Source organism: Hemibagrus wyckioides, linkage group LG02 (assembly GCF_019097595.1).
Source record: "Hemibagrus wyckioides isolate EC202008001 linkage group LG02, SWU_Hwy_1.0, whole genome shotgun sequence".
Classification (NCBI taxonomy): Eukaryota; Metazoa; Chordata; class Actinopteri; order Siluriformes; family Bagridae; genus Hemibagrus; species Hemibagrus wyckioides.
In genome coordinates this window covers 12,683,480-12,694,170 of record NC_080711.1, presented here as the reverse complement: position 1 = coordinate 12,694,170, position 10,691 = coordinate 12,683,480, and the positions used below count along the sequence as shown (strand labels likewise).

Genomic DNA, 10,691 nt, shown 5'->3' with positions numbered 1-10,691 from the left:
ATATAAACAAATGAGTCATTTAAAACCAAAGTGGTGCTACCCTGGATAAAGCAATTACAAAAAATGAATGCTCTAAATGTCATGCAGGGACCCAGTACACTAGTGGACCTCTTTTTTTATTCTCCTTCAGGTATCATATCTGACCGCCATCTCCCACCCACATGACAACACACCTGATTTAACAAATAAGCTAATTAACTGTGTGTGTGAACAGGGAAAAGACTTAAATGTGTCTGAAAGGGTTTACTTTTACTAGACCCTGTGTTCTAATACATATGAGCTTAATGAGCAATTTAATACACCCACCCCTGAATGATGCAGAAGCAAAAAAAAAAAGCCCTTTTAAAAATTATTAATCTATGACTATTATATTTCTATATATTTCAACACGTTTGCTATGTATCTGTTCCAGATCTTAATTAGGCGCGTGCACGTTTGAACCTCTCTACTTGCATTGTCGCTGCATGTCTAATACGTCTTAGAAAATTTCAGCGTTGCACGGCGTGATATTGGGTTGTTATATATGTAATATCATGTGCATTTTCCTTACTATTCCACCCCCAACTGCAAATGAAAAAGTCAGCTTAAACTTTTTCTAAACCAAAGAGAGAGAAAAAAATACATTCTCCAAGTAGGAACCTAATGTCTTGTCCTCTGTTGTTACAGTTAAAAGTCACCCCCATAATGAAGCGAGTGCTTACTACCGATAGCGGACTTCTTTAGTCGGCGAAGCAGTACTTTTTAAATCTCCATCTGTCGCATGTAAAATTGATATATATATATATATATATATATGTTTTACTGAGATCTATGATTAAGCAAGCTGACGCATTTCATAGGATTTATTTTCAGCATTATTGCTATCTGCTAGCCATAAAAACAACAACAACATCGCGCTGTATTCGGATGACGGCGAGCATCGTGTTTGGCTGCTATTTGGGAGTAACACCTTCTGCAAAGGGTGGACATTAAGTGAGCTGTTCGTATGAAAGTCAAGTACTGACTGTCGGTTGAATTATGTCCACGTTGTCTTTGGATAAAGAACTGCAAGAGCGCTTAAGAGAGGCGAGTGCTATTGGAGACCTTGACGAAGTGCGGACTTTAGTCGAGAGCGGAGTGAACATCAACTCCCAAAATGAAATCAATGGATGGTAGGTTCTGGGGTTCAGGTCACTGTGGGATTTGTGTTAATATTGTTCATCCGATTCAACAAACTGGCTCTGCTAAATCCACCGTTAGCTTAAAGCTTGTTGCACTGGAAATTCAATCAATACGAGCTACACCCTAAGACTAGCCAGCTAGCTGCCTGGCTAACCCGGCTCTGTGGTCCTGTGGTCCAGTTTTATTGTGTTCAATAAACCTGCTTTCCACTGCACACTTTGCGAATTGCAAACCAAACAGTGCTTTTCTTTTGTCATTGACGCTGTAATAAATTTGGTACAGTTTGTGTTGTAGGAGTTGTTTGTACTTGTTGTACTCTGCTTTTGGTTGCACAACTACAGATAAAAATCTTTACACACCGTATGATGGTGAAAAGTAACCAATGACGTTGTAGGCTAATTTGCATATTCATAGATTCCTCGTGATTATTTGCATATCAGACTTGTTGCAAGATTTCATCAGGATATTAAACAATAAATTATAACATATGTGTTTATGTATTTCCAAAATAATCAAACCTATTTACACAGGCAATAGAGAAGGAGTAATGTTTACACACACACATTTACATTTACACATACAGCAACTGCTGGTGACTAGATGTGGGCGTGTCTAGAGAAAAGTTTATCTTTATGCAAATATGGAGCAACTTCCAACATGAGGGAAGACAGTAGAGAGCACACTATATATATATATATATATATATATATATATATATATATATATATATATATATATATATATATATATATATAAATATTAAACCGCTGAATTTGCTATACAAACGCCATGTATCCCATCATATTGTTTTATTCAACTGATTTGTCGTGGAACGCTAGTCGTACCGCCTGCTGATAATCGTTATTACTATAGCAACAAGTGGTAGGAACACATCCTGGTGATTTCATAGCACAGTGACTGTGACGTGCAGCAGTAAAATCATTGTATGTATAACACCGCTTTGGTGAGAAGTTGGGAAAAGAAATGCTTTGGAATTAGCTCGCTTTCTTTATTTGCAAATATAGACAAAATGAAGAAGTGGCGCACAGGTGGGGTCAAAAATAGTGATCAATGATTGGTCGTTGAGGATATCAAGTGACGTAAGCACAACTTAGTCAGATTTTACACACTGATCTCTCTGTTCAATTAACCAACAGCTGTGGTATAAGAGAGAGCCATGATGTGTACAGGACAGTCGCTAGCATATGCACAAAAAGCCACTCTTTCTTTCTAGGCTCTTTTACTATTATTATTATTATTATTATTATTATTATTATTCACTAAAAAGCTATAAGTATTTTTGCACCAGTATTGTTATGTGACTAAACTGTGTGGTAATCCGTTGTATATTTTTCCACACAGGACATGTTTACACTGGGCATGCAAGAGAAACCACAAACACATAGTGGCATATCTTCTGAATTCTGGAGCAGACAAAGAAATTCTCACCGCAAAAGATGAGTTGGCCGTGCAGTTGACCTCCAAACCCGAGATCAGAAGACTGCTCGGAGGTACAGTATGTCATCAAATCCAAATGCTTAGCTTTAAGCCCTGTTTGTGCTGGTTTAGTTTAAGTAATGTAATATTTAAGGGATTTGACTGGCTGCCTTATATGGGACACTCCTACTACATGTCTGTACTTAAATTATTATATATAGCTGGAATTGACACACGTGTTATGCACCAGGACAGGTTTTTACTCGAATTAATTCTTGCATTGCAGTAATGCAGTGTTAGAAATGGAGATCTGTGTTTTACAAAGTATTATTTTTCAGAGTCGAAGTTGTAGTTCCTTTCCTTTCCTTTCCTTTCCTTTCCTTTCCTTTACTTAAGTCACAGATGTTTATAGTAATCATCATCTTAGACAAAATCTTGTTCAGCTTGAAAAAGGCAATGTTTATCATCATCTAACCAACTATTTCACATTATTAAAACAATCTGTTCATGTTTTTTAATTGACTGTTTAATGGAGCTGCATATCTGTGTTACGTTATTTCCTGTAGTGGAGGAAGAGGAGACTGAGCCTGAAGCAAAGGAAGCAGAGCTGCCGATTATTCCAAACTATATGACTAACCCACCCTTCTTGTACTGCAAGAAGGATAAGAGTGACCTGAGTATAGCACGGCATGTTTCCCAGAATGGCACCAGTGACCATTTGGAGGATGTAGGGTCAGAGCCGGCCACTTTATCCCCCATACAGGAACAGCAACAACAACAGCAGCAGCGGTTGTACTCGGACAGCCAAAGCCAACCGGCATTGTCCTACGTCTCCATGGTAGAGCCGAGCAGCATCGTGCCAAACCAGGTGACTAATGGGACTATGTCCATGGAGGTCTCCCAAGAGGTTCATCACAGCAACCATAATGATTATGTTCACAATCACAGCATCAGCCAGAACAGCCCTGTTTGTCCCTCACTCCCTTCAGCAAGCGCAAGCTCCAATCCTACCATTACCCGGCAACAATCTCTGCCTCATCAGCTGAACGGCTCTCAGCCCGGTGGCTCTATGCCTGCCTTCCAGCCCTTCTTCTTCACCAGCACCTTCCCTGTTAACGTACGGGGTATGTAACACAGAGAGCTGATTTGAAAGCACATTTTGACATGCCTATAACAGGTGGCTCAGATGATTTGAAATAAATGTTTTTGTTTTGTTCTTTCACTTCTTTTCTCCCAGAACTTGTTCTAAAGGTGCGTATCCAGAATCCACATGCCAGAGAAAATGATTTCATTGAGGTGGAGCTGGACAGACAGGAGCTGACATACCGGGCGTTGCTGCGGGTCTGCTGCCGTGAGCTGGACATTAGCGCTGAACATGTAGAGAAAATACGCAAGCTCCCCAACACAATGCTCAGAAAGGTGTGTGCATGCTTTTTGTTTTAACTTAAAGCTTTCAAAACCCATTTGGTTGCATTAATGGCTTTTGAATATGCACAAATATGAGCAAAGTTCATATTTTAACACATCGGCTGCTTATGTCTGATTTAAGATTTAACTGAACAGCATCTCACTGCTTGACATTTTCGGCAGATGGACTTTAATAGCTATTATGTCATTACTTCTGCTTGGGCAGTGATTAGTCACTGAATTAATTAAATTTACAAAAGAAATAAAAGGAGAAGCTCTGCACATTTTAGAGATTGTTTAATACAGGCCTTAGCACTTTTCATACCTATTGTGATATTGTTGGAGTATACAGTACAACCTTTTATGCTGTTTGATGATGATATTATTATTATCATTAATTCAGCCTCTCTCTATGCATCAGGACAAAGATGTGGCTCGGCTTCAGGACTTTCAGGAACTGGAGGTGGTGTTGGAGAAGGCGGAGAGCTTGTCTTTGTTCTCTGGCCCAGGAGGGCTGAACGACAGACCCTGCTACAACATGAAGGCCTCGAGGCTCACCTACTAGCTCCCGCCTCCACCCACAGCACGAGGTGGACTGACTCGCTGCCCCACCTGGGACTGTAGTTCCAAATGCCTAAATTCCATACCTAGGTTTTGTTTATTGCCATTCAACACATCAGATGCCATTCTTCCATTATCATCCTCTGTCTGTATACAATGTTAGTCATATACCCTTTCTCCCAAGCCTATTGTATTGGCCCATGCATGGTCCCTTCAGCCATCTGAAGAACGATGTGAGGCCCACCTGTAATCCTGGTTAGTTTTGTCACAAATCTTTGCTTTTAAACATTTTTTTCAGCATGACACCATTTTTGAATATTCAAAATTTTCTTGCCCGGCGTTGAGCCATATATCCAAATGTGTCACCTCCCGTGCTGCTGGCCTACATGAAGTTTTCAAATCTGCCTCGCTGCTGTGTTTGCTTATGAGGCCACTGTGTGGTTTTGAGCACAGCTCACAGGGACAGTTGTGACCTGTACCAGCACTTCTTGTTGTCAGTCATGGTCATTAACATATATATATATACACTCCTTTCCCAATAAAGCCTCTTTTAATTTGCACTGGCAAAGCACACAGCAAAATTCGCTTGATGGCTAACATTCTCTTTAAAGTGTGTTAGCTTTTTTTTTTAGTTCCACTTGGGAAAGCCATTGTAGTTTGATGTACTAAAATACAGCAGCTTCAGAATGGAGACGGGGGGGTGTTTTTCATGTTCGTTGTGTGTGTTTGCCAGATAATCTCCAGTGCACTTTAAAAAAAAAAAGAAGACAAATAGGAAGTCCTTAAAATACGCATGGGGCTTTTCTAATTTTATTGATTTTTTTTTTTTTTAATTCATCAGTGGTGTGTTTTGCTGCCATTGCTGCTCCTTCAGTCACTGCAAACCAAAAACTAAAACCGCTGGTCTAACTATCCTCACGATCTTGTATCAAGGCCTAATCATTTTCATTCTGCACTGAATAATGTAGCAAAGACGGCTGTTATTTTATTTAAAAATCTTAATTTTTAAAGGAATGAAAGATTCAAAGAACAGGGTTTCATGAATGTGAGCTTCCACAACCACTTTATTCTTTTAGTTTAATAGTTCTAATAAGAGGGACAAAGTTACTCTAATGGATATGGATATCTTTGGACCTAAATGCAGCACAGATTTTATATTTAGGAAAGCAAGATAGCTTCTTGATGACTGACTGGTCCGTTTAGCAGCAGAGCCATTTGACAAATAATTCCATCAAGGTTTATTTTGTGATTCTAGTTCCGAGATAAAACTTGCAATACTTTGTCATTTTTGTTCAAATAAAAATTGTATATAGACCAAGAGACACCTTGCAAACAGAGACAAGGGGATGTTGTACATAGTGAGGAAGTATAAATGTAGGAAATACAACAGTAGGCACTGTGTAAAAGGAGAAGGCATGGCTACATTTTTATTTTTTATTTTTTTCGTTTTAAACAAACTAATTGGAAATTCTGTTTTTGATTTAGGATGTCTAACATCTTGTGTCCTAATAGAAAAAACTCACTAAAAATGCAGAAAATGTTCAACTTTGAATCAAGTCCCTCTATATATTGTATTGCTCTGTACTATGGATTTGTTTTATATATTATTTTATACATTTGACTGGAGAAAGGAGGATAGAGAGCACACTACAGCTGAAATGGAGCCAAGCATTTGTCTGTCTGCCCGTCTGTGTGTCTGTGTATCAGTCTTCTGTTCTGTATGCTCGTGAATTCAAATGCTGTCTATTGAAGGGGTTGAGAAAGCTGCAATGTTTCTGACTGATGTAAGGCATCAAAAGTCTCTGTGTACTAACTGGTCATGTTCGGGATGATGAATACAGTTTGACTTAACCTATGCATCCACAGTCTGATATTGCATCTGTGTCCTCGCTGGATTTTCTTGTCTTTAACGACACTCAAATGAATATATACTTGCTCTGCTTTGGTTTAGTATAATGTCCCTTTGATATGCTGTCCACTTTTCCTGTTATGTAAAGATGGATATTTTCATCGACGGATGGCAAAAGTTAACTATGTAACTATGAGGGGTAGTTTTCGAAAAGGTCATCAGCCCAAGTACTTTTTAATATGTTGGATAGTTCCTCTTCTTTTAAAAAGAAAGTAGTTTATTTTATAGAATAAATACATCAGATTTATACATATTACATATACTTAATTACAATTATGCAATCTGTGTAGACCTATACAAGCTAAGATAATAAACTAGAGGTAAACTACACTCACTGGCCATTTTAATAGGTATTATGTAATCAGTTGCAAATAAAGGTCAACAGCTTCAGTTAATGTTTGGCTGGATTGATTATTTCAGTAATTTTTTGTATACCTGCCTTTTATATATACACTTCTTTTTTGCATTTTGGATAAACTAAAGAAATCAGACATTTCTGAAATACTCAAACCAGACCATGTGGCACTGATGATTATACAACGGTCAAAATAATCTGAAGCTGTTGACCTCTATCTATATGCTTTTATGCATCATGCTGTTGCCTCTTGATTAGCTGATTGGGTGATTGCATGAATGAGCATGGTAAGTGGCTGGTGAGTGTAGTTTACCTTCTAGTCCACCAGAAGTATAAAATATGCTTCAGGCTGAGAAAAATACTTTCAATAAGACTACATCATGACCTCACTTGGATACCTGTAGAGACCTTGCCATATGCTCCTTTCTTCTCGTCTTGTACACCATATGGCAATAGCTGCATTTGACAGAACGAGACAAGGGTCAGAGATACAGGTGTCCTGTCCTCCAAAGCTACTCACTGTTTTCATCTTCTACAATCTGCCACGGTGAGTCTTCTTTTCCTTTCCTTTTACCTCCATTTTTGAAGAAAGTTCCAGAAGCCCTGTGTAGCATCTATGGGCACAAGGGCAGAATGTGAGCTCAGGACTGAACTAGCAATACATCTGGCCCTAAAATTCCTTTGTCATGTGCTAGTCCACCCAGACAGTCTTGTGACAGTCAGATCAGTCAATAATGAAGGTTAAATGGCTATCTTGACCTTTCATGTTAGCTCTTCTTGCTATTCTCACTGAGATCAACTGACCTACTGGAACTGTACAATGGTGAGATGGACAGTGCATATTCCTGAGAGAGTGGGGGCTACACACAGAAGTAGATTCCTGGATCTTTTGACAGGTTTGGCAAGGTGCAGGTGGATGTTTTCACTGATTCCAAGTCATCATATTGCCTATTGTGATTCTGCTTTATAGTAAAGCTAGACAGCTCACTGGAACAGGATGCACTGGCCAATGTCTGCATTCTTTATCCACTGTAAACCTTTCAGTCTTCACTGTTGATTCTTTCCATGTTGGACAGAATTTAGGAATTAGGCCACAGAGTGTCTTAGAGTTAGCTGCCAAGTCTCTATTCATGCCTTGACCTTTTGGCAGCTTTTGCCAACACAATGGAATACAGTCAACAATTGCAATATTCTTTTAAATATTACTGTTAAATATTACTATGACCATACAGCTTCAAATTTACACCAACGTCAAATGAAACTTTTCATGACTGTGCTGACTGCTGTTCGAGCTGGTATCCTTTTGCCTGGATTTACCAACAATTCCTATAGAATGAAGCCTCCTAAATAAAAGCAAAACAAGAATTCTGCATGTTGAAGTAAGTTATCCTGGTAAATTTACTGTCTAGGTTTGGTTTCGTCACTAATGCTACCTCATTAATTCAAACAGACATATTCAGAATCGGCCACTAACTTTCTAGGTTTGTCTTGGTTAGCAGAATATTTAATACATATTTAATGAGACAAATAAACCAAATTCTATTCAAAACTGTTAATTTTTGATCAGTTATAATCTTCACTTGTACGCTTAAATATATTTAAATATCTATATATTTTGATACTAGGTTTTGCTAGATTTTGCTAGATTATACTAGATTTAACAAAATTTTGGATCCATGCTTCTACTTGTGAAAAACACTGATGCTGTGGATGGACCTGTGGGGACAGCCTGTGACCCAGGAGACAGCCATGGACAGAGCCACTTGGGGACTTTCACACCGTCACAGATCTGCCGTTACATCTGTCAGCTTGTGACAGCAAGGAATTAGTGCCTATAATGAACTCTGAAACTACACTGACCTAATAGTGACTCATGGGCTGTTGATTGCTGCTGTAGAAAGGACATTAATCAGTTACAGTTACATTATTTACTGTCCAGTGTCACCCAAGTGAGGACAGGTTCCCTTCTGAGCCTGGTTCCTCTCAAGGTTTCTTCCTCATATCATCTCATTTCTCTTCTCACATTCATATCATTTCTCTTCTTTTGTAAAGCTGCTTTGAGACAATGTCCATTGTAAAAGGCAATATACAAATGAATTTGAATTGAATTGAATTGAATTGTAACAGTAACCATGTTTTACTTCAGCAAGTTTTACGTAATAAGTAGTTGGTTTTTGCTTCCTTTTAGAAATAATACTAATTCATACAATTTGAATGCTTTTTCTAACTTTTTTTTTTTTTTTTTAACTTTCACACGTTTTATAGAAATTCTGGAGAAAGGTGATTGAAATAATCTGTGAAGAATTGTTATGTTAATGTAGCTTAACACGAGCAATATGGAATTTAGGTGATGAATAGTTTTTTTTTCTTGGAGCTAATAACACAAATTGTAAGGGACTGCATGTTTATGGTGAGTGATCACTTGGTATGTAGGGCACTCAATCTAGCACCCTAAAAAGTTCTTTGGCTTGGCCCTTTGGGTCAGCCCTTTAACAGAGGGTTTCTATTTCAGAAATGCTTCCAAGTAGATCCCCTTTAGAAAGCTAGAACAGTTAATCATCTAAAGAATGTGATGCTTGCTACAGGGCATTTAGTTTTAACTCCAACTCCAACCTAACCAGGTTCAAAAATTAAAAAATATGTGTAACTGTTCTGATTTACTGTATCCAGTATATGTATATATTGTATGTTTGGAATGGTTTGCAGAGGAAAATAATTTGAGAGAGAGAACTGAGCCTTTCCCCAAAGAGAATGAAAGTGTTTTTGGGGTGACAGATAACATGGTAAAAAGGAAAAGGTCTATAACAATACTGAGTGGTGAAGGTGGGATGGTGGTCAAAGTCAAGGTCTGTCTGTAGAAAGTATGTTTAGTAAGAGCGCTCTCTCTCTCTATCTCTCTCTATCCAATATCTGAAACAAATTTAATATGGTGTAGGTGTTATGTGTGGAATGTTAGCTCTTTGCTTTCCAGGGGTGAAGGTTTGAATGGTCTTTAAGCTTAGGGGCCACTCTATTGAAAGCAAAGTGGCAAGTGCTTTAGATAGATTGATTAATGGTATACAGTTTGTAAGTTAAGAACTTCACAATATACTGTGAGCATTTATTACTATGATATACTGTTTGTTCAATTAAATGTTTTGTGCTTCCATATATTTTCCAGAAGACAATTGCTAGTTTTTGGTTGATTTAAAGTCTTTAATGATTATGTAAAATGTAAATTAAATGTGGCATGTTCAGCTCTAGTGCCCTTTCACTGCCTCTGAGACAGTGTGTTTGTGTGTTGAGGGAAGTATGTGCATGTGCAGAGAGCAGACACAGTGGGTCTCTGAAAGAGGTTAAGGACAGGGGACTCTGGGCCTCAGTAACCCAGCATGAGCTGAGCCTGGGAAGCACAGACAGGTTTTACATATATTACACTAGCCATAGTATCCTCACTAATTGAAAATGTTTCCTTTGTGATGATTGAGACAAATGCTCTTACAACTTTTCTACAAAAGTCTACCAAGTTCTACTAAAACATTGTAAATGTAGAAAGAATAAGAATTCATAAGAATTTTTGTGCGTACCATGTTGTCACCTCACAGCTTCAGGATCCACATTTTGAACCTGAGTGTAGGTTTCTGTTTGTGTATAGTTTCTTTGCATTTTCTCTCTGCACCAATGTCAGTTTCTTCAGTTTCCTCCCATTTCACCAAACCATGCTTTGGATTAACTATGGGAAATTTCTCCTAGGTATAAATGAATGAATGAATGAATGAATGAATGTGTGTACATGGCACCCCACCATGGACCCACTTCATACCCAAGGTTCACTGCATCTCTGATCAGGATAAAGCAGTTGGTAAAGACGAATAAAGGAAC

The 10,691-nt window shown here is 38.3% G+C and overlaps 1 protein-coding gene across 1 annotated transcript; it reads left to right on the top strand.

Annotated features, from left to right (window-relative positions):
- Positions 1 to 676: 676 nt before the first annotated feature.
- ankrd40 (ankyrin repeat domain 40) lies at positions 677 to 5,338 on the top strand. The gene is made up of 5 exons (XM_058375178.1): positions 677 to 1,151; positions 2,524 to 2,672; positions 3,165 to 3,722; positions 3,836 to 4,017; positions 4,427 to 5,338. The coding sequence occupies exons 1-5, from the start codon at positions 1,018 to 1,020 to the stop codon at positions 4,568 to 4,570; spliced, it is 1,167 nt and encodes a 388-aa protein (XP_058231161.1). The 5' UTR covers positions 677 to 1,017; the 3' UTR covers positions 4,571 to 5,338.
- Positions 5,339 to 10,691: the final 5,353 nt, after the last annotated feature.

Bases quoted from the DNA above. Each gene is read 5' to 3' on its own strand.
- ankrd40 (XM_058375178.1), top strand. From the start codon at position 1,018: ATGTCCACGTTGTCTTTGGATAAAGAACTGCAAGAGCGCTTAAGAGAG. The intron at 3,723-3,835 runs GTATGTAACACA...CTTTTCTCCCAG, and splicing joins CTTCCCTGTTAACGTACGGG to AACTTGTTCTAAAGGTGCGT. The intron at 4,018-4,426 runs GTGTGTGCATGC...TCTATGCATCAG, and splicing joins CCAACACAATGCTCAGAAAG to GACAAAGATGTGGCTCGGCT.